General features: G+C 33.4%; 1 protein-coding gene and 1 long non-coding RNA gene across 8 annotated transcripts in view; one reads left to right on the forward strand and one right to left on the reverse strand.

The window, feature by feature from the left end:
- Window positions 1-24,656, reverse strand: part of LOC105258193 (four and a half LIM domains protein 2) — a 126,059-nt gene that overhangs the window by 25,563 nt on the left and 75,840 nt on the right. For 4 of the 7 annotated variants that reach the window (XM_020029665.2, XM_011269306.3, XM_020029666.2 and 1 more), the window contains 3 exons: window positions 16,265-16,439; window positions 14,308-14,541; window positions 13,793-14,002 (listed from right to left, as the gene is read on the reverse strand). In XM_020029665.2, the coding sequence (XP_019885224.2) occupies window positions 13,793-14,002; window positions 14,308-14,541; window positions 16,265-16,439 (619 nt within the window). Of the gene's footprint in view, window positions 1-91; window positions 1,875-13,792; window positions 14,003-14,307; window positions 14,542-16,264; window positions 16,440-20,366; window positions 21,095-24,656 lie in introns of those variants that run through there. The other 3 variants (XM_011269309.3, XM_025414337.1, XM_011269308.3) reach the window with 3 other exon arrangements.
- LOC112639646 overlaps window positions 1,579-24,656 on the forward strand; it is a 44,008-nt gene continuing 20,930 nt past the window's right edge. The window contains exon 1 of the long non-coding RNA XR_003123604.1: window positions 1,579-1,755. This is a non-coding gene — a long non-coding RNA (uncharacterized LOC112639646). The remainder of the gene's footprint in view (window positions 1,756-24,656) is intronic.

The following is a 24,656-nucleotide window of genomic DNA, read 5'->3' on the forward strand; positions in this document are numbered from 1 at the left end:
ACAGGTATAAAAATATTTATAATTTAATTTCAAACTGACAATGAGATTTGTGCATTTATGAAGTGCATGCTTCCATTATCAAGCTTATTACCCAGAATGCTTTATTCTGATCGGTGTCGGGTATCGTGTACTGTATAGGTGGCCTTCCGGAACTCACATCCTCTGCGTCCTTAAACTCGTCATCGTCTTCTTCGAACGATGACATTGATCTCGAGTCCTCCCTCCTCCTCTCGCGCCAGCCATTTGATTCTTTCGACGAATCCAAAATAACGTTTCTGATTCTGTCGTAGTCCTCCTCGCCGGCATCTTCGAAGCTGGACACTCTCAACGTCTTCGTCTTGTTCTTTCGCGATCTCTCCACAGAAGCGACAGCGTTGGTCGCCGCGTAAGCCTGTCTATCCTGATCATCCGACTGATCTCTCGAGCTAGACCGAAACCTTTTGCTCTTGAAGGATTTTCTGGCGGAGCTGCCACGAAAAGATAGGTCTCTTCTGCTTTCGGAGAGCCCGACAACGTTGTTCTCCAATTCTCCCAGGATCTCATCCTCCAACAGAATGTCCTCGAACGTGGTCTGCACTTCTACCGAAACGCTCTTCTTGCTCTCCGATCTCGACAACTGTGGACTGTTGGTCGGTGACGTATTCGTTGACATGTCCCTCAACAAGTCGCGTACCGTTTGCACGGATATATCAGACTTGCGGCGTTCCGGGTCGCGACTTTTCTTCGATTTCTTCGCGCTTAAATTTTCCGCCGACTTGCTAATTTCCGCATTTCTGGACTTCAGTCTCGTCGGTTTTCTCAGAATCGTTGTCGAGGATTTGCCAGACTTGGGTTTCTTCTGGCTAACAAAACTCTTCTCCTCCGGGCCGGCAGCTGAGTCGATTTTCGGAAGATCGTTGGAGAGGTTTTGCGTTTTCTTGAAAACGTCGGCGCTCCTGCTTGAAAGATCCGGAGATCTCGAGGGAGATTTCCGCGGAGTTCTTCGCCTGACCTTCCTCTCCTCGTGATCGGATTCGTCGACCGACGAAGCCGATTGAGAATCCTTGTACTTTTTGATCATCGGCAGACCGTCGAAGGATCTCATGGTGGGCGCTTCGTTGCCCGAGTCCCGCTCGAAGGACGTGTCCACCTCGCTCGAGGAGGCGGACGCCTCCTTCCCATCCTGGGTGAACGGGATCGGCGTCGGTATTCTGACATACTTTTCCGGGTCCGGCGGGGTCAATGATTGCGCGACTTGCTTCAGACTTTCTCTGATCTCCGCATTGATCTCCTCTAACGATCTCTTCGTCTCGATATAATCGTCATCGTTATATTCAGGTCGATCGACGTGGACAGTCCACGCGTTCTCGTCGTTCTCTTGAATGAGATAACTTAAGTCTGGGCTGAGTCTCGAGTCCGGTCTCGAGCCACCGAGCAAATACCTGGTGCTACACTCCGAGAGCGTGCTTCGGCCGTCGAAGTTTTTGTCCAAGGAACGAAGTTCGCTTCGCACTCTCAGACTGTACTCGTGCAAATTCTCGAGCTTGTGTTTGGCGCTGCGAGGAAACCGCACCTCGGTCGAGTGGCTGTAGCTGCAGAAGGAATCGTGGATGCTCGGAACGTCGTTGTTCGTTGGCTCGTGATATGAAAGGCACGGTGTTGGCGGATTAATGCTGATCACTACGCCATCGGACGCGTGTCGCAGACATGCCAGGAGCTCTAAAACGCCGACGCAGCCGACCAGCACCGATAACAATAAGCCCATCTTCGATTGAGGTAATTAATGATTGAAAATGATTTAGATGATCTTAGAAATTCAGCTCACTTATACCGGAGATTCATTGTCAAGAAATTATCGTAGACTGAAAGTAAGGTTCAGTTTAAGATAGATTTTTTTAAAGAATCGTATCATTCGGCAGGATTATAATTTTGTTTATATTGTTTATCGGTTATAAATGTTTCCGTTATATATTGATATATCTAATCCAGTGTCTCATTGCATGATCCAAATTGCTGCTTTCGTACTTTCAATTAGCTATAAATAATTACGCTCTGGCAGCATTTCAAATGATGATCTAATTCTTCACTTTTCATCAAGTAATATCGCTAATTTTACCAACTCAAATTCACAACATCAGAGAAGATCCTTAAGAAACTGTCTTCAGACAAATTTGCGATTGGAAAGATTTCTATTATTCGATCGATGATTCTTTAACTTCTTTTCATCTCGATAATTTCTAATGAACAATCTCACGTACAGAGGGAAAGAGAGCGACTTGATTTAACAGAAATTTTAGGAATCTTTATATTTTTACATTTCTTTTTTAATTTATCACGATCTACACCGAACAATTCGGCGACGCGTGTCGTCATCGATTACTTTTGTAGAGTTTTTCTCTCGGAGATAGTCGCAATTTGTAACGCACAAGATTAGCTCTGTGTTTCGCTGAATGCAGAATAATTTGGCAGATGACATTCGCGAATGCGAAATCCCGGTTGCAACACTTGTCTTCTATTTTGTCCAGGATTCCCAAGAGTTGTCGTGATCGATGTCGATGGAATTTTCTCAAGGGAATATTAGACGAATTCGAGAAACGTAAGCTTCCTTGCGCATTCGGTCGCGTACAACTAGAAAGAGAAAGATGCGATTCGCGAGGAGTTTCGCCTCAAGTAACTCTCTCCTGGATACTTCCTTGCATCTTTTCAGGAATCGGTCAGTTCATCATTCCAGTACTCTTTCCTGAAAGCATCGACCATTCGCGAGGCAATTTCGTGGCTTTAACAGCACCGGCTTCTCATAAGCACGGCAATAATTCTTGGTGTCGGTGACGTCACCGGGGAAGACAGACGATTACGCGATCCTGAGAGGGGGCGGGGCCACCCACGCGTCACTCTATTCCACCACTTAGACGTAGTAAACGTTCTCTTCACGCGTCGATGTAGCGTCTCTCTTCCTCTCTTTCTCTCCTTCTCTCCTTCCCTCCTTTTCTCTCTCTCTCTCTCTCCCTCTCGGTTTTCGATATCGAATGATTGAGCGTCGATGATAGCTATCGGAACGCGAAGATCACGCATTCGATCACGCGATTATCGGCTTATCCATGCGGCCGGATGGCGGCCGGAGCACTGTTTTATTTTCCGCGGGCAAAAGCGGCTGGCCAGGCTGGTAGACGTCGGCTCGTTATGCTTCGACGTCGCGAGACGTCGGTACACGATGCGCGGGACCCGGCTAAAAGGCTAAAGTTAGCCCGAATGTCCCTGGACCTGAGTTCCTGTCCTTAATGTCTAGGCGATGGATCAGCGCGAACGGTAATTAACGATGTCGCGAGCAGAAGCTGCCGCACCGCGCGGAACCAGAATACCGTCACCGGTCATACTAGCGAGCGATCGATTGTATGCGATCAATAACGCGAGTTAATTCGCGAGGGAGCCTCGCCAGAAAAGCAAGCTCGTGTCGATGTTTTAATGCAAGCGCATCGAATGCGACTCTGCGTTCGTTAAAACGAGTCGAATATTTGGACCATGTGATGACGCCGATCTCACGTGGCTGCCAGAAGCGTAGATCTGATATATTTGAGGAGTAAGCAAATTTTGTTAATAACATTAATCTCGAAGGTCGTCAGTAAATAAAATAAAAGAAGTAATTAAAAACGACCGCACTGGCAAATTTTTTATTAAAGTGAATCACGACGTTTCGATCATGGTTTTCGTCCTTTTCGAGTGAAAATAATTTAGTTAACTATTCTATCGTGAGAAATAAGGAAATCACTTCGTCAAGATTATCATGTCAACAGAGAAAGACGGTCTTTCTCTGTGTGTTGATGGAGACGATTGACATGATAATCTTGACGAAGTGATTTCCTTATTTCTCACGATAGAATAGTTAACTAAATTATTTTCACTCGAAAAGGACCAAAACCATGGTCGAAACGTCGTGATTCACTTTAATAAAAAATTTGCCAGTGTGATCGTTTTTAATTATTTCTCAAATTTTTTAAGCTTCAAATATTTGTTGTAATTTGGCAATTAATCGCGATGGTTGACGAATTCGAGAGCAATTGTCTGGTAGTCTATTTCGCTAAAGTTTTAGTTTCTAACTATATACAGAGATTCATATAAAGTGACCGATGTGAGATTTAGCTAAAGTTGAAGAGCTATGAAAATTTTTATACCAAAAGATGTTTGACACAGAGGGGGACATTGTATGATACAAACGATATTTTTATAGATGAAGGCATTAAGGAGATTTCAACTTAATTTTTTAAATAGAACTTCCTATTTTTTATTGCATATTCTTATAGCTTATTTCAAGAGCTCTCCACAACACTATAATAAAATATTTTTCTCTCAAGTATTTTTTGAGTTATAAGGCTTGAAATTATTTCTTAATTTTACATGAACAGTAAAATATTCATTTTTTGATTATCTTATCTCAATATTTTTATGTACAACATAATGAGAGGAATCAATTGATGTAAAGTAATTGGGATAAAGAAAACACATAGTTATTTTTAAGAAAAAATATGTTATTGTTAATTAGAAATTACATATTTTTTCTTCGAAACAATTATGTGTTTTCTTTACACCAATTAATTCCTCTCATTATTTTGTACATAAAAGTATTGAGGTAAGATAATCGAAAAATGAATATTTTACAAGATATTTACGGTTTATTTAAAATTGAAATGATAAAGAAATGATTTCAAGCCTTATAACTCAAAAAGTACTTGAGGGAAAAATATTTCTTAATAAGTGCGAAAAATTGTAGGAGATGATTCTTTGTCGAAAATTAAGAAGAGTTTTTTTATATAAATATATATTTCTACATCCCTCCCCATTTTTAGAAGAGTGACACTTCTCCAAAAATGGGGATGAAAATTAGATTTTCAGGTTTTTATTATAATTTTGTTTCTGTTCCAATTTTTCCAACATTTTACTCTAGTTTTATTTCTATTTTAAAATTTAACTTCTCGTAATTCGAAACCTATGCTATTTAGCATCGTGCTTTGCACGATAATATATTTTATTTTTTTCTTGAAAATTACTGATTTTATGAAAAAGTAAAACAAATAAAAAAGTTTCTAAATAAATCAAACTTTTTAATACATATATTTAGATGATCATATTTCGGCTCATTAAAAAGTTCTAATAAAAAATTGAATAGGGGTTGCTTCAGTTTCCCCTTATAATAATACGGAAGACTGAAGAAAATATTAATAAATAACCTTTTTACTAGTAGAAAATATCCGCCTAATTTCATTTCTTTAACTTGTTCCAGATTTGAGAAAAAATAAAAACCTAATTTTTATCCCCATTTTTGGAGGAGTGTAACTCCACAAGAAGGGATGTAGGAGTATATATTTCTAAAAAATCTATTTCTGAAAAACTCCTTTAATTTTCGACACAGAATCATCTTGTAAAATTTTTCGCGCTTATTAAGAAACACCCTGTACATACATATATATAATTATAAATTAAAACTTTAGCGAAATAGACGCTTATAATGCTAACTTTATATATTATAAACACTAAAGATGGTTGTCCGATCATAATATTAATGGCGTAAAATAGAATTAATTCTACAATATCTCATTCAAACTCGTGACAGCCGCATGAATAATATTTCTCTACTCTCATTCCATGTAATAAATAATATTTGTTTCTAACTGTTGCAAAATTTCTTTCACAAGAATGCACGTATTATATAATCGAATAAAAAAATAAAATAAGGTACAAAAATTCTAATTTTTTAAAACACACATATCCAATGCAAAGAATTCTAAATTTATTATACAGCTCCCAAGAACATTGTATATACATATGTGCGTGTGATCTTCAAATAATAATGGGAGCCACATTTTGCGCGACTACTAACAGGGTCAAGAATGATTCGCGTTGCAATACTAAATTAACTCCGCATTTGATTCCCCAAATATTCCGCCTGTTCCACATACATGATGATCGCCGCGCGATCGGCCGCGATTACCCGAGAATTTCTGGCGTCACATTCGATAGATTTTATTTCGGTTACCTCAGTTCGGTTACCTCAGCTTCGCGAATCAACGTCAGGATCCCTGATACGCGTATTTTGCGCGCGGTACATCGTTCTGGCGCGCCTCCAACAAGAAGATATCGGAGCAGCGGAGGCCGGGGCGAGTTTATCGAATCCCGATGATCCACGTTTGCGTGTAATGCGATGCTGAACGAGCTGCGGAATTCGAATTTCAATGACAGCGATGACGCCTCCCTCGCGGCTGTTTCCTCGCGTTACGTCATAGGTGGAGGAATTAGATAGCGATGACAAAAAATGAAGATACAACGAGTGCTAAATGGACACGCGTTATCTCGTTGATGGGGTTGCACAAGTCGAACACGTGCGGACATTTTACAGATGGCAAATATAGACAATTCCTTTCCAAGCATTTATAAAAGTCCTTCAAATTCAACAGTGAGAATGCTATTAATGAAACAAAATTATAAAATTAAATTTGTTCCTCTAATAATATAATAAAGTTATATTGATATTCACAATCAATAATATTCATCGAAAATGTAAATGAAGAGAGAGTACAATGTATTTTACAACGAATTATTTTAATGTAGATTAAATAGGATAAGCTTTTGATGAAAACTTGAAAATAGCTTTGCTTGCATCGCATTGATAATTTATTGCATATCAGAGGTTTAATTGCATCGACATAAACTCAAAAATCAAATAAAAGATCCATTTTCATCATGCAATATTGACTTGTGTAAAATATGAATCATTTCTCGGTATCAAAAATTACTGTTATCTATGAATGTCATCAAGAATTTTCGAGATAAAATATCGCAAACTATTTTCTTAAGTAAATATGCTGAGATATAATAAATCTTCAATATGAATCATTTCTACTAATATTTATCTTAATTATTTTTTTTAAATAAATTCAGAAAATTGCAAATACGCACGTCTAAAAAATATAACTATTAAGAATTAGATTTTTGCAATAAATTAGAAGAAATTGTGGGAAATTATTTGATAGAAAAATATCATCAGACGTTAATATCTAATAAATCGTTCAAATAGAAAAGGATCGATTATAGATTACGATAATCTTAAATTCATTTAACGCGATTTTATTTTAAATACTTAGTGATCTTATTGTTATTTTATTTTTTTAGAGATGCAATATGCCCTATTAGAATTCCACGAAGACACGCGTCGGAATCGCGGGCTAAAGAATCGCGAAACATGCCGTCACGAGTGGGTGAGCATCGGCTGCGCAATCCGCCGGTCCGAACCACTTCCCCGACTGGCGCCGAAAATAAACGTATATGTCGACAGCGTATCGGGATGCAAACCAAAATAAATCGATGCTACGTCTTGCGAAGTCTCGCATCTCGGATTTATTCGTCTGATTATTCGATATATTAAAGTTGCACGTTCAATCGTGATCATAATTAATTCCAAATGATAAATTTCTTCGCTCGAATGACATCTACAATGTAAAAAAGCTCATCCATTTCTAAGCAGTTTAAGTGAAACTTAGATAATAAATAATTTTCCTCGTACGCATAAATAAATGCAAACCGTATATTTTTTCATATCTTCAACTTGAGATATAGAGAGAAATTTATAGAGATTCTAAAGAGAGAGTGAATTTAAAAAATATAGCGTAAGAAAAAACAAATGCAAGGAAAATATTTAAACGATTTAAATTTAACACTATAAATGATTTTTTAACGAATCATTGAAACGTAGGATAGAATTATATATCTGATTGAAAAGCAATAATGGACTGTTTGGAAGAAGGACCTTGACTCTATCCATAAAAGTCAAGAGCGAACTTACAGCTTGGTCCTTCCTACATGTCGTTTGTGAATAATGGCTAATCGATGAATCGTAAAAATAATGTCGAGCATTCGGACCATCGAGAAAGAGAGAGAAAGAGAGAAAGCCACCGAGTGTAGTAATTTCGATGTAGAAAGACCACGTGCGACAACGAATCCTGTCAACGACGGAGGCGAAGGGATCGAAATTAGTCGACCTCCTTGTCTGCGCCCGGTTCTTCTGGAGAGAAACGGAACAATGCCAATGCTATTTCGGTCGGTGATCGAATGGCGACGTACAGCGTGGCCACGGCCGAAGAAAAGCGTGCCACTGGATCTGAAAACTCCCATTCGCCATTCGTTCGCGAGCTGACTGAATTAGATTAAAGCGACTTTGTCTAGTCTGCTCTAGCGAAATTATATTCTCGTGATTGGAAGAACCCTTGTCTCTTTAATTAGCACTACTTCCACTTGACATCGGGTGAACCGACCATGATCTCGTTTCGCAATTTACATAGCCTTTAATAGCCTCTCTTCCTTTTTCTCCCTCTCTTTTTACTCTATGGTCCCCTTTATTTGTAATATCTTTAATCGCACGAGTCAAATTACAACATATATTCTCGTGAATTCATTTTTATCGTCCACTTTTGTCGACAAGTATTTATCATTCAACTGTAAAATTCGTTTCGTTCGTAGGATTATTTTCTATCTTTTTTTTAAACAATTTTTTGCGAAGCAAATGTATTTTAACTACCAAATATTTCAATTAAAATTAAATTAATATTTTAATTAAAATATTTTAACATCATTTACCGTGAAATGAATAAGCTTTTTATAAGAAAGAGATAATTTAGTTAAAAAGATTAACACTTTATAATAATCTTAAAATAAACATGCCAAGTAAAAATTTGTGTTAAAAATATATTCTTCGAGAGCTCCGGACTATTTGTTTCACTCAATAGACAGGAGTGTCAAGAATAATTAAATAGTGGGAGACCTGACCGATCGAGACAAGGTGTCGTTCTGGCAACCAGGAAGTGGTCAAGTGCAAAGACCTAGCTAGAATGTCTGGCGTTTGAAACGCGCAACCCTTCACCATCAAGTGGTATTCTTTATTGAGATGTCACTGACTTTCTAATTGTTTTTGTTAGACGCCATTCATCTGCAGATTGCACAATGTTGGCTGTCATTACATTGGAAACGTAAAATGTTATTTAAATCATTCTACTTGGTCTGCTTTATTGTCTACTTGAATATAAAATATTCATATAAACAAGTGCGTTTAAAGAAATAATAAAAAAAAAATATTTTTTTCTAAATCTAAATTTTATAGATTAGAAAACAAATATTTTTGATAAATATATTTTCTCTAATTTTATCACACAATTTTTATAGAGAATATAAATTTTAAGAAATAATATATGTATGTATAAAATGTCAGTCAGATATTATATGTATGAACAAATAAGTTGATTACTTAAAGTAATTCTCTGGAATATATTGGTTAAAAAAGAGAGAATTTTTAACATAATTTTTCTCTTTTTTCGTCAATAATGATTTTTTGCTATTAAAAAAGCTTCAACCAAAATTAAATCATAATCAATCATATCTAATACTACGGACAAAATGGCAGATTTACTACTGTATTTAGTATATTTATTATTTATCTGCGTTGCTTATATTACATATCTAATTTAAGCGTTTATTAAACGCGTAAATGTTTACCAACAGCGTTTACCAACAAATTAGTGAACTCAAAAAGTGATAAATCACTTTAAGTCTTCTTGAAATACGAGAGAATATCTTTGCAAATTCATTTCTTTACGAAATGATGATGCGATCAATTTAAGAAAACAGTTTTAATAATGTACACATTGTGTTACTTTACTTTTAATTATTTTTCGAGAAAAGATAGTCTTTCTTTCTTAACTTGTAAGATAAAAAATCGCAAAATATTATATATTTAATATATATTTATCGTGCTCGGAAATATCTTTTTTGAAAGCACATTTTAAGAAATAAATGAGTAAAATTAATTATATATTTAACTAATTTTATTGGTAAATCAGTTACATAAAAAATGCAATATTGTTAAATAAATATTAATAGAATATTACAATCGCAAATTCACCTATTGATTTATGCGCAGCGGTTAGATGTTGCAAAAATCCTGTTGTCGCCCGAAATAGACAATGTGCCAGAATTTTACAGCGATTACGACATGTTGCGTCATTCTTACGCCATGCTTTTGTATAAATTCCGCTACTTGCTTGTCGAAAGCTCAGAACATTCGCAAAGTCTCGACAGGAAACGTCAACTGTCGTGCGTCTCTTCGCGTAAAAATCGAATCTTTGCTTATACAATACACACTTTCGATAAATAAAATTCGTAACGATCTCGTCAATATTTTGGAGTACTTATTAGATTGATTTTTCCATAATAATTTAAATTAAATATCGCGCTATATTCCATTACTCAATCATTAGACGATCGGGTACAATTTTTAATTAATATTCGCAACATTGTAAACGTATTAACGTGAATTGTCTTTGTGTAAATTGTTCTGTATTTTTAGGCGCGCGTAATTTTTTATGAATGGGAGAGGGAAATGTATGCATGTTGTTTCGGGGTGTGTTTGCGTATACTTTATTATCAGATATACAGACATAAATTAATTAGCGGCGAATTTTTGCCATCTTGCGCGTGATTTTTACGCGACGATTTTTTTTCTTTCCGACTGTTCGCGCTTGCGGACATCTCTTGGCAGCTGACCCGTAAACACTTTTCCTTGCGCGATTATCTCGCAACCATGTCTGCCTACGCGCTGGCGCACTTCACTTACCGAAATTCGAAACCACCTTTCTCGAATGACCGCTGGCCGTCACGAAGGATTTTGTTTCAAGGAAACAAAGACACGGTCACTTTCTTTCTCAGCTTTAATCGATTAGCGGGGAAAAGAGATCGTTCGATCGATTTTCCATAGATTGAAAATATGGATTCTACTATCGCGATAAGGATATTACGGCGATTTATTCTCGCACTTTCGTCGTCTTTCGTTCCCTTCCTGAAACTCTCTGACTGGCTCTAATAAAAGATCCGAACGGGTCAGTCTCTGGATAGAAGATCTCAACGTGGTGGGAGCTTCGACAAGGAATCAAAATAGATTACTGGCCAAAGGATTAAGCGCGAGATTTCCGGTTGGGTTAAAATCAATTTAAGATGACATTTCTTGAGAAAATAGTTCATATTTCATGGATGCATCCAAATTCTGCAGCCTCGACAAGTCGAACAATCGAAATGTGTCTCTCAAATCACTTTCATATTACGTAATTTCTTGAACCTATCAGCAAAAATCGTAATTTTTAATATTAATTTAGAATAGAATTCATAATAAAATATTTAGGAATAAATATCCAAGCACTATATATTATCAGCACTTTTATTTTACAAAGAATTCTTCATTAGTTACATGTTTTGTAATTATATAATTTATTAAATCTTTATTAAATTCAATTAAAATGTCGGGATACTTTTAATTTTCATATTCAATGGACAATCTTTTCTTCTTGAAAATTTTTGGCACGCATGCGTCTTTTCGATCAACATGAATAAGTTTATAATAAATGCTCAATTCAATGCTTTTCGCGGTTTTTATATTTTTACATTAGTATCAATTTCTTGAACATAATATTTCAATTCATATAAATCATTATAATGGTCAATTAACTTGGTAAATCAACAATAAAAACTTGAGAATTTTCGCGAGATGTGATCCGCGTAATATAATTTGCATTGCACATTTCCAAGAGTGACGAACGACGGATGTACCTTCGCTATCCTCCTCGATCTCTATTTTGGTTCATCTAAATAAAGCCGAAAGTGGCCCAGTTTCTGCGCAACAAGCGAGACAACAGCGCACGATTTCGCGCGACATTTATTATTATTCTTTAGATATTTTAAGAGGAGACTAATATCTCTTCTTTCATATCTGTTGCGCCATTTCACGTAATATTTCGTGGTATATAGTGTGTCCAAACGAATCGCAATAAACAGATATGTGTATGCGTATACATATTAAAGTATTAGATAGCTAAGTAAGAGTTTTTATTAAAAGGATCGTTAACGCGATATCTTCAAATTTATTTTTATTTTTTAAAAAAAATTTATCAAAGCCAATAATGCTGTGATCAAATACAGAAATATCTGTTTATGTCATTTATGTAGTCATTTGTATAAAAAGTAAATATGCAAATGTATTTTTTTTAAATAAAGAATTATATTCCAAAAAGAAGATATTTTTCCAGCTGTTTTATTTTAAATTATTAATTTTTTAAATATTTCTTTGTACAATATTACATGAATATATTATACAAAAAAATATAATGTAATAATATTATTTAAAAAAATTAAAAATTAACAAAATTTAATCACAAGACATACAAGATTTTAATCTGCCAGTTTGTTTCGCATAAATGTAAAGATTTTTGTGCAGTGGAAAGATAGATGCGCATCTCTCTGTGGACAACCGGTTGCAGCTGAATGTGAATCGTGATCATTGAAAACCAAATTGCCGGTACTCTGAACATTTACCTTGACAAGTACTCTTATATTTGGGTCATCGAGATTTCAAGTTTTCTTAATGTAAAACCAATGCCATCGGCGTAATAAAACGTCTGGCGAGATGATGTAGGATATCTTTGCACGAAACATAGCCTCTTACACCATCGCGACAGTGCCTTAAATGGGCAAGACGACTATTTCAACACATTCCGGGAATAAATGCATTCGGGTATAGATCGAATTGCAATTAATTTTATATGTGATATTGCAATCTTAAATTTAAAAATACTGGTGTTCTCTGTTTTTTTTTCTCGTTCTCTCTTCAATTTAAAATTTTTATACATTATTTTTTATCTTTCATATAATAATAATGTATAGAAGATATCGAGCTAAAGGAATATTTATATCGATCTTTATATAACTGCGTTTTCATCCAAATCATAAATAAAATTATTTGCGAATATTAATATCTATTGTCAATACCAGACTCTTGCAAGATATTGCATTAAGTAGATATGTATCGTCGCCGGTAAGGCAGACGGCTGCGGATAAACTCACTATCCACTGCGGTCTGACGATTACCTGCTTCGACTACTTTGACTTTTCTTCATTAACGCCTAACGATAAATTTGATGTTAACAGATTTTACATCAACTCTCTGTTACTTTGTAAAGAATGGATTTTGAATATAAATATTTGATTTATATCAAGAGGGAGTTTCTGATTTTAATTTGTTTAAATAAATATTTAATTAAATAATTAAAATATTGAATAAGAGTTTAACAAATTTTCTGCAACTTTCAAGAATGATTTGGAAATTTTATTTATGTTTATGTTTATGAAATGATGCATTAAATTATTATATTAAATTTATATATGTCGAATACTATAATATTATAATACTACTTATAATATTAATATATTTTTTCTCAAATTCTGAATTTTGATATTTTTACATTATAATAGTTTTTTAATTTCCTTTTTAAATTGATATTCTATCATATATTTCTTTTTCATTTGTATTCAATTTTTATTTCTTTATTATTAAAATTCAATTTAATTCTTTATGATTAATTTCAATTCAATTTCTTTTTAATTTTTTTAATCTTTCATTATTAAATTTTTTAACATTAACTTTTTAATCTTTTATTATTAAATTTCTTAATATTCAAGCTAAACAAATAAAATTTAAAGTAATTCAAGAAATCATTGGTTTTGTACCTTCAGTATATTAAAATTTCATTTTATAATGATAGAATATTTTATAGATTATTTGATCAATATAATTTTTTATGATATATGAAATTACTAGTAAAAATGGTACAAATTTTTTACGCGAATTCTACACAATAATAAATCAGGAGAACGTTAAATCTCAAGTCAACTAGTTATTATACATGTTTCATATATAACGAATAACGGTTTTAAAAATGTGATTACTCACCTCATCGCATGCAGCACATCTCGGTTTAAGCTGTTCCGCATAATGCCTCTCGCAGAAAAGCGTGTCATCGTGCACGCAATAAGCAAGATCGACCAGAAGCTCTTTGCAATCCGCGCAGCTGAAACAGGCCGGATGATAAAGGAGACCCAGTTTGCTGGCTGACACAGCGAGACTTCCATACTTCAGAGGCAATCCGCACACACCGCACTCCTGGAAACAAAAGCGAGTATTAGAAACGTCGATATCAATACACACACATTCGTTTACGATTTAAAATTAATCTCACTAGCGGTCAAATATAATATCAGCAATTTTTAATAATTCTTACAATTTCTAATAATTCTTAGAATTCTAATAATTCTTAGAATTTTTAATAATTTTTAGAATTTATAAATAATAAAATTGAATCGAAAGGATTCGCTTGACGAGCAGTTATCAAATTTTCACTTTATAAAATATAAAATATTTGGAATATTCCTTTGTACTTTTCGCCGAAAACTGAAGCTTGTACGTACGAGATCTCTTTCGAAAACTTCCTGCACGCTACCGATGTCCAGGGCGATCTCGTTTCTGGCAGCCATAAAATCGTCGGCGCTGCTGGCATGTTTGGGATCCAAGTGTCGACAGTAGGCCCTTGCTAGATCTTGTTTAGGCAATTGGATCGCCAATTGACGATCTCTATGTCGCTCGCCAGGCGTGCCGAGTCTCGGTATAGCAATTTCTGGTAGCATCGAAAAATATTCCTCTATCTGCAAGAATTTTATTAGCATTAGAATTTCATTAAAATATTTCATTAATATTTTATATATTATATATAAATTGCAAATTTACTCAAATAAATACAAATGAGTGCTGATAAATTTTGTTATTAATATGAAAAAGACATCAATGCAACGTAAATAATTTTTCTTTGGTTAATTAAAAACATTAATATCTATTTTTTTAATTTCTTATATTTTACATGATTATTAAATGTAAAGAAATATTTTAATATTAATATAAATTTATATAAATTTATATATATTTATATAAATTTAATTTATATAAAAGTAATAAAGTTTTTTTATTTTATAGAGTACGATAGATTGTTTCATGAAAAAAAAATTGATTTTATATAAAATTGGAAAATTACATCAAATATATATCTGTTGAATCTTGATATAAAAAAAATTTATTCTATAGATTATGCACACAAAAATAATAAAACAAGCAATTTACGAGAAAAATTCATGGATCTGTTTCTTTTGAATATTTACTTGAACTCTTTCTGCGAGAGATGACATGAAAATAAAACCGTGCAAATTGACGGGTATAAAATAAGCTAATAACTGTAAAATTATATAATACACACACATACAATGAAATTGATGATTAATCTCTTTTCCTTCGACAAATATTATGTTTATGATAACGGGATCTGATTACGGTATCTCTTTACAATATCTCTCTCGGAGAGTACCAATATTATTGCGAATGTGTTTTTTTTTCTGGCTCTTGCACATGAGAACTATGATTTCTTTTTCGCTTATATCCCCATGGCGAAAGAACGTGCTAACAAGCTACACGATGCGGTTCAATATCCCGGATATCGAAAACATCATAAATGCATCACACTGCTGATTGGTCGCAAGTGGCTGGGACTCGTAAAAATCGTGAGGAGTAAAATCGCTCCGTAATATAGCACGCCGACGGTGATAAAGGCCAGCTCGAAGTCATAAAGCTTTGCGTCGGAGCTTTTCGAAAAATACGGAAAACTGGCGGAATGCCAGGCAAGATTCTCGTCGGCCGTCAAACGTCTTGCGCATCTACAATTTTACCGTGTGCACAATTCCGCACCTCCACCTTTTCTTCGCCCACAATCATCCGTTATTATCCTATTCGCTTCGCGATATAAACCGCAAACGACTGTTTAAGGGAACCACCCCGTCCGTTGCACTTCGTGCACGAATGGCGACAGACGCATAAAGATTTTCCAATAATTAGAATGCGATAGTCATGCTTGTAGAAAATTAAAAATTAAAAGATTGAGAGATAAAGATACTTTTGTAAAAAGTAAAAAATAAAAGATGTGATATAAATAAATTGAATCGACTCGGAAGCTCTCTCTTATAAAAAATATTCATGAGAATTTTTTTTTGTTGATCGCGATATGTTTTGTATCTATGATTTTTTGCTATAATAATCATTTTAATTGATTAGATACATAGATAGTGAAATACTTTTCATTATGTGTAATAGATCTGTAATGTTTTCATTTATCTGTCATCTTATTACGCATTATGCCATTTTAATTATTAAGTAAATATCTAGGACCCGATAATAAGCAAATTAAATAGAAAACAGCGATCTCTTGATATCTCTTCGTATAACATAGCTCAAACATATAATTTGTATCCATTTTAATTAATATCCACTTTTATATTAACACACACACACATACACAAATAAGAGGAAATAGAAAAATATAATTACTTTATGCGATGGAAGTCCGGGGGGCGCCCAAGCGAGACCTCTTTCTCTAGGATCCACACCAATGGGTCCGCTCGACTCGTCGCCTTTAAGTCCCAAACGTGACCTAACAGACACCCACTCTTCGTGACAAACATCGTGGGTTTCTCGCGGACACTTACAGCTGGTGCAGTTCTTTCTGAAAGAAAAATAAATCCTCGATATGAATAACAAAATCTTTATATCGTCAATATAATCAATGTAAATTTTGATTTAATTATCAAAAGATTGTTAGAATCTTGTAATCTATTAAAGTCTCTCGATTTTTTCTATCTAGGATACTCTCTGATCAATATTTGCCGCTGTTCATTAACTCTGAACGTGATGTGTAGTGATATATGAAGTATCCAATAAACTTTTATTATCTTTATACGCGCTCGAGATGATTGCTTAATTAGACCGAGGACCAATAATCTTTTTTCTTTACATTCATTTTTCTCTTTTTCCTACAAAAATGCGATGTAATTGTTGTTAATTCTAAACGTTCATAGCTAGTTTTTCGACAATTATCAATTATTATTTCATTCATTATGATGCTAAATATCGTCATCACGTTAATTACTTCGATAATTAGGTAACTAAATATTAATGCAATATTATAGAGAGACGTTAAGATATAATCGCCATAATTGTATCAAAACTTGCGAGACTACAAAACAATAAGTTGAAAACAAGAAGAAATATTTAAAGTTCTGAAAAAAATTTTATTTCCATATTTTCCATAAAAATAAATAGATATTCAGTAAATAGATAATTGTAAACGCAGTTCTTCATATCTATAACCTTTTATTTGTATCGCATTTATTTAACAATCTCTCATCAGTGACAATTGATAAATCGTAGATCGAATAGCTTTGCAACAAACGTGGGTGAGATTAACGCGACAGGTAAAATATGATATTCGTAGCCTGATATGAAAAGATATCGAAATGCATGTGGCATGTGGGTGCGACAGGAAACTTTTACTTGCGAAAAGAACGTATACGGAATAGATCGATACTGGGTCTATCGTATCGAACGTCGATCGTATAATCAAGGAGATGCATTTGCGGCGTTCATTTATGAAGGCTTGCTACCGCACCCTTCCGGATTCCAAGGTCATCGAGACCCTTACCATTAATGCGAGGGAGACCTTTTCCTCGTGATTATATCTACGTTTCTCGTATGTGATTCTCGGATAAGAACTCGAATTATATATCGCGGTAAGAATTTATTTTTTCCTTCTTATTTGCGTATTTTTATTTTTACGTAAAATCACTTTGCAGACGTCAATATCATAAAGTAAATATTTGACATTTAATTTAATTTACTTCTTCAGAATATAAATTCTCTTTAAAAACGACACATTTTTATCTGTACATTGATATATATATATATATATATATATATATATATATATATATATTTGAAATATATACAAGATTTATATAAATTATTAATACGAAAATAATAATATTTGTGTGTATTTTACCATGTGCGATTATTATTGTTTTTTTTCTGATATATAACAAGTTACACAATTTGCATTGTCTAGTCTCTATAACATGATTGTGTCTTATCTAAAATTTTGCAATAGATACAGTGACATATTAAATTTATAATGGCACATAAAAATTCAGAGATATTAAAGACACCATATTATGCCCTATTGTATTTCTTTTCTTTTTAAAAGGTGTCTCCAAAGGCATAATGTCATGTGCATAATGTCAGTCTTACAATTATTGTATTCACCAACAAACCATAACGCGGTCTCGCGAGAAATCTTGTGCTATAAAAGGTCATCGTAAATTTTACAAGGCGTTTATTCGTCTCTTTCTTCGATTCTCGTTACAGCCTGAATCTTACACGACTTGTCGAATGTATTTCGATATTTTATATAAGATTGAACAAATTAATGTTGACGCCTCATTAATTTGATGAATATCTGTGATATTATATTTGCTTGTGTGGATTATATAATTCGTTTGAATTAATATCTCGAAAATCATGTGTTTATCATCATCAATTCAAAAGCAAACACATAAATAACACTCAAAAATTTTTTTCTATTTTTATCTCTTATCTAGTGTTATGATAAAAAATCAAATATATTTAATAAATTACAAGTATAATCAAAAAATATGTATATTAAATAGTAATATGGAAAAGACAGAACTTTTTATTTTTTATTTGAGAGGAATTTATTACTACATATATAGCATCTTTACTATTCATTTTTATTACGTAACAACTATTTTTAAAAATATCATAAATTTCATAACATATTACATCACACGTCAATATATCTTAATTTTCGTTATAAAAATTTATATAGAATTATTTCTACATGTTTTTTCAAGAATTCATTATTTGCTTGTGATAATGCAATTTATATTACTTTATATATTTCTCTAGTGTACTTTATGATTCAATCGAGACTTAAAACATCAAATTTACTTTCGGAATCATATTAGATATTTGGCACCGATACGATAGTTTAATTTATTAAGGAAATGTAACACGTGTGGAACAGCACGATAAATTTCGAGAAATTTTTTTTACAAAAAATAAAGGACGTCGAGAACGCGCGCAAAAAAGAAAAAAACACGCAAGTCACGATGCAAAAAGGAATAAAAATATGATTAAAATAGGAATAAAAAAATGGAATAAAAAAAATAGGAATAAAAAATGATATACATCACAATATCGTCTTACACTATATTAATACGACTAAAAAAGAGGCAGAAAGAAAGACGAAAAATATATCTTGTCTTAAAATAAAATGATTGGTCTGATAATTAATACTATGTAATGTATTAGAAATAAATTGTTTCCGAATTATTGATCAAAGAATTATACGTAAAGAACTTGCAATAATCTCTCGCATATCTTATATAGCATAATAAGACAATAACAATAGCGATAAAAAATAGATCGCATGCCTAATAAAATCTGATTCGCGAGCAGACACGTATATGCGCAAAAATCAACTTCATTAACCTACAAACACAGCCCGACATAAATCATTCTGGTGGGTTTGGCTTGGCGTTGCTTTCTCGCCGTTTTCCATCGTAAAGCAGTCACTGGAAAACTATTACAGGCTTCGCCTAATTGATACTAACGGCAACTAATTGCGTTCACGCTGTATTCACTGGCCGTCTGAACGTTAGCGGCTTTTTAAAAGCTTCATGATTGATCAGATTATAACATCTTTCGTAAACAAGTGTGGTCAATAATTAGTCAATTAAACCAAAGATAGCTTGAATAGAGTAATTTTAAAAAAGTGCTATTTTCCTCTCCAAAACATCGGTATCAAGATAAATCTTTATTCGTAAAATTTATTCTTAGAAGAGAATTTATAAACTATGGTTAAAAAATATATGTTCTTAACTCACATTTTTAATTCAAATAAATTTATATATTTGAATTCTATTAATATTCTGAATGATCTTATATATAAAAAGCTTAAGTGTTCTCTGAAAATTGTTTCAAGCGTTACATCTAAAATTTAATATATATATTTAATATAATTAATTATATATATTAATTATTACGTATTAAATATTAACATAATTAATATTTAATATATAAAATTAACATAGAATTAATTAATAATTAATATATAATGTAATTAATATTTAATATAATTAATATTTAATATATAATAGATAGGAGACATTGAGAAAATATATAAATAAATTTATATATTTGAATTCTATTAATATTCTGAATGATCTTATATATAAAAAGCTTAAGTGTTCTCTGAAAATTGTTTCAAGCGTTACATCTAAAATTTAATATATATATTTAATATAATTAATTATATATTAATTATCATGTATTAAATATTAACATAATTAATATTTAATATATAAAATTAACATAGAATTAATTAATATTTAATATATAATGTAATTAATATTTAATATAATTAATATTTAATATATAATAGATAGGAGACATTGAGAAAATATATATGCTTTATAGTAGAAATATATACATATTTTGTATTAGTGATATAAGAATTTAGATTTACACTTTAGTAAGTGCCACATATTGATATCATCAACCGTGTTCACGTAATTACCTAACAATCAGCTCAAACAACTCGAACTGGTCGAACACCTTGCAATAGAGGTGCAGTACTCGGACGCAGGCCCATTTCATGCCGGGCCACGGAGCCAAGCTGAGATCCAGGCCGTCTTCGAGAGGACACTTGCCAATCGCTATGCTTCGTCGGAGCTCCGCGCCGGTGATGGTCGGATATCGGTTCCTCCGATCCAGCATCGGGTTCCGCTTGCGGGTCTGCGGCGCTTCCGCGGAATCGGGAATGAGGCCTCGCTTGATTTCCGCGCCCGATAGGGTGGGGTAACGCTCCCGCCGATCCAGGGACGAGGTCTTCCGGTAGAAATCCTTCTCCGGGACGGACGGACATCTGGTACGCATCGCGACGGACTCGTGAAGAGGAGGGCTCATGGGCCGTTTCTTCGGTTCCGGTATCCGGACGCGGATGCCCTGTGGCTCGGCGCCCGGTGTCGGCACGCACGACACCCGCACCTCCATCTTCGGGCCGTCCTGGTTCCCGGGTCCCTTCGGGCTCATCCTCGTCGGGCCCGATAGCAGGGTCGGCGTCGTGTGACGCCGCTGCAATCGCTCATTCAGGGTGACGACTCGGTGTTCGCCATCGTGCTTCGTCGATTTCTCACTTTCGTTTTTGTCATCCTCGTGTTCAAAGATACTAATTTCCCTTGAGCTTCTTCAATCTTGCTTCGTTGCATCAATCAATCGAATTCACAAATCTTCAAGTAACGGCAAGAAAGTTTATTCGAAGGATGTGCCTATGTGGGCTATTTTTAATTTAAAATTGTAGTTTTAATTAAGGATGTTGTTTTGTTTGTACAATCTCAGAAAGTAGCTGAAAATCAATATTGAATATCCACTTTTGGTGTATTTCGAATATGAGAAATTGTGTGGAATATTACAATTTGATCTTAGCTACAGTACAGAGATGTATTTTTTAATATTTATTGCGTTTTTACTGTAAATTCCGAATTTTGTTAATAGAAATGATTAACTTTTGGCAGAGAATTTCGCCTTGTGACAGATACATAGCTAACTTGATTGAATTATATTTAATATCTTTTTAATCAGTTAGTACTTGTATAATATTATTTGACCAAATATTTCCTCTGTACCTAAACTTTTGCAAATTTTCAACAAATTCTAAATATTATTTCCATGTGTTTTTATCATTTGAATTGATGTGGTTATACGTTTCCCATAAGAACACATGTTAATTCGGTGCAAATTAAAATCCTTGTAACTTGTGAACGCTTTAGTGAATCGATTTAAAAATTGTACTGAAGATTCTAAACATATGTAATGACATTCTGTACAATTTTCATTAAAATCTCAATATTTTGAAAATAGGTATAAAACATCTTTAATCGAAATGATTAACTTTTGGCAGAGAATTTCGCCTTCTGATTTTGCCTCTGACAGATACATGGCTAACTTGAATGAATTATATTTAATATCTTTTTAATCAGTTAGTACTTGTATAATATTATTTGACCAAATATTTCCTCCGTACCTAAACTTTTGCAAATTTTCAACAAATTCTGAATATTATTTCCATGTGTTTTTGTCATTTGAATCGACGTGGTTATACGTTTCCCATAAGAACACATATTAATTCGGTGCAAATTAAAATCCTTATAACTTGTGAAGGCTTTAGTGAATCGATTTAAAAATTGTACTGAAGATTCTAAAAATATGTAAGGACATTCTCTACAATTTTCATTAAATTCTCAATATTTTGAAAATAGGTACAAACATCCTTAATCGAAATGATTAACTTTTGGCAGAGAATTTCGTCTTGTGACAGATACATAGCTAACTTGATTGAATTATATTTAATATCTTTTTAATCAGTTAGTACTTGTATAATATTATTTGACCAAATATTTCTTCTGTATCTAAACTGTTGCAAATTTTCAACAAATTCTGAATATTATTTCCATGTGTTTTTGTCATTTGAATCGACGTGGTTATACGTTTCCCATAAGAACACATGTTAATTCGGTGCAAATTAAAATTCTTGTAACTTGTGAACACTTTAGTGAATCGATTTAAAAATTGTACTGAAGATTCTAAAAATATGTAATGACATTCTGTACAATTTTCATTAAATTCTCAATATTTTGAAAATAAGTACAAAACATCCTTAATCGAAATGATTAACTTTTGGCAGAGAATTTCGCCTTGTGACAGATACATGGCTAACTTGATTGAATTATATTTAATATCTTTTTAATCAATTAGTACTTGTATAATATTATTTGATCAAATATTTCCTCCATACCTAAACTTTTGCAAATTTTCAACAAATTCTGAATATTATTTCCATGTGTTTTTGTCATTTGAATCGACGTGGTTACACGTTTCCCATAAGAACACGTTAATTTGGTGGAAATTATAATCCTTATAACTTGTAAACGCTTTAGTGAATTGATTTAAAACTTGTACTGAAGATTCTAAACATATGTAAGGACATTCTCTACAATTTTCATTAAATTCTCATATTTTGAAAACAGGTGCAAAACATCCTTAAAGATTGTCAGACACCGAGATGCGATTATGATAATTATCGATAATCAATATGTACTCGAAAAGAACGAGTTAATTAACGAGTTAAGTTAAAGATTTAGGAAACAGAGTTTATCTTGAACTTGATAATATGCCCTATAAGAGAAAACATATTTACACAGTAAAAAATTGTGCGTCCATATGTTAAAATTTTCTTGTGTTACCACATTTTGGTTAGGACTTTAATGTAAAATTAACATACAATTTATATGTTATTATTTTAACGTTTTCATGTCTTACATTTATGTCAACTTCATAACTCAACACTTTGTATATGTCTCTTAGAAATGGAATATTATTTTGAGTATTTTTAATATAATCATTTTAACTAATCAACATATTTCAAAGTCAGTTTAACATTTTAAGAAAAGTTAAAGTAAATCTTCAAATAATCTTGAACTTTGACATACAAAATAATCAAATTTACTAAAATCAAATGTTTCTATTACAAATAATTTAAGTTAAAATAACTATTACATGTTAATGTCTTCAACATTTCTTGCGAGTTATTGTAACTATTTTTTCATGTAATTTTTAATTAATTTGTATGTTATTTTTACATTACACTTAAAGTCACGGTAACAAAAATAAATGTAAAATATTGTGTCACAATTATTTAACATTTTTAGTTTGTCAATAAGTAACATATGATGAACAAATTATTTTATCTATTATTTTAACTTAAAATTTAGAGTGGATTTTCTGGGACACGTGAAAAATGTTAAAATTAACATTTTATTTTTTACTGTGTATATTTTCTATAAGCTTCGTCATTTCCCATTACAATCGCTTCTGATACGTCCTATAAAATTTACACTAAAACTCCGCAATTTTTTCAACGCTATATATTAACAATTCCGTAAGATACGTGCGCGTATAATATATCGTCTGAAAATATGTATATATTCGAGCGAGTCGAATTCGAAGTATCAAACGTATTTCCGGATAATCCAGTTTATCTCGTCATCTTAAACGAGACGCGCGGACATTATTACGTAAACATCGTGTCGGCGTTGTATTATATATCACGTGTGCGAGCGTAGTTTATAATTTAGGCAAATCGATATTCATGGTTTATTTTACGATCAGCGGCGAGTGGGTGCTGGCTATCCTCGCGAAAATAATTGCAGCGCCCGTCCTGCCACGAGATGCGAATGACGGGTGAGCGAAACGCGGACGCACGTATCGGTGAATTTATTTTCATTGCGGAAATCGCCACGATTCATAGTCGTCCGGTTATTTATAGTGGGGAAAGATCGTCGGCCGAGCGCGCAAAAAGGATCTCGAAGAGCAGGGAGATCGAATCCCTCTCGACATCAAAGATAAATATCTGAAACTGACTACTGACCAAGTTAATAACTAAGCCGTTTATTTGACATATCGAGGATAGCCTCGTTTGATCGGTTTCATCTTCTTGCCCTCCATCTGTCTCTCTTTCTCTCGCTCGAACGCTAATGTCAGATCACTTTGAGTAAAATCTCAATGCCGTCAGCTCGCGAAGCTAATCTTTCAATCGACATGTCCGATCGACTTGTCGAGGCGGAGTTTAGAGGACACGTCCATGATCTTACGTGGCTTTCCATATATGTATGTGTTAAGCGAATAATATCGAAGTGCTGTACGCTGTCCCGCCAACAGATAATCCTGATAAATCTGGCATTAAAGATAGCGGAATTAAAGAACGTATCGGTTTCGTATTCCCTGATTTTCACTCGAAAATAACGACGAG

The sequence above is a fragment of the Camponotus floridanus genome, unplaced genomic scaffold (genome assembly GCF_003227725.1).
Source record: "Camponotus floridanus strain SB8 unplaced genomic scaffold, Cflo_v7.5 scaffold8, whole genome shotgun sequence".
Lineage (NCBI taxonomy): Eukaryota > Metazoa > Arthropoda > Insecta > Hymenoptera > Formicidae > Camponotus > Camponotus floridanus.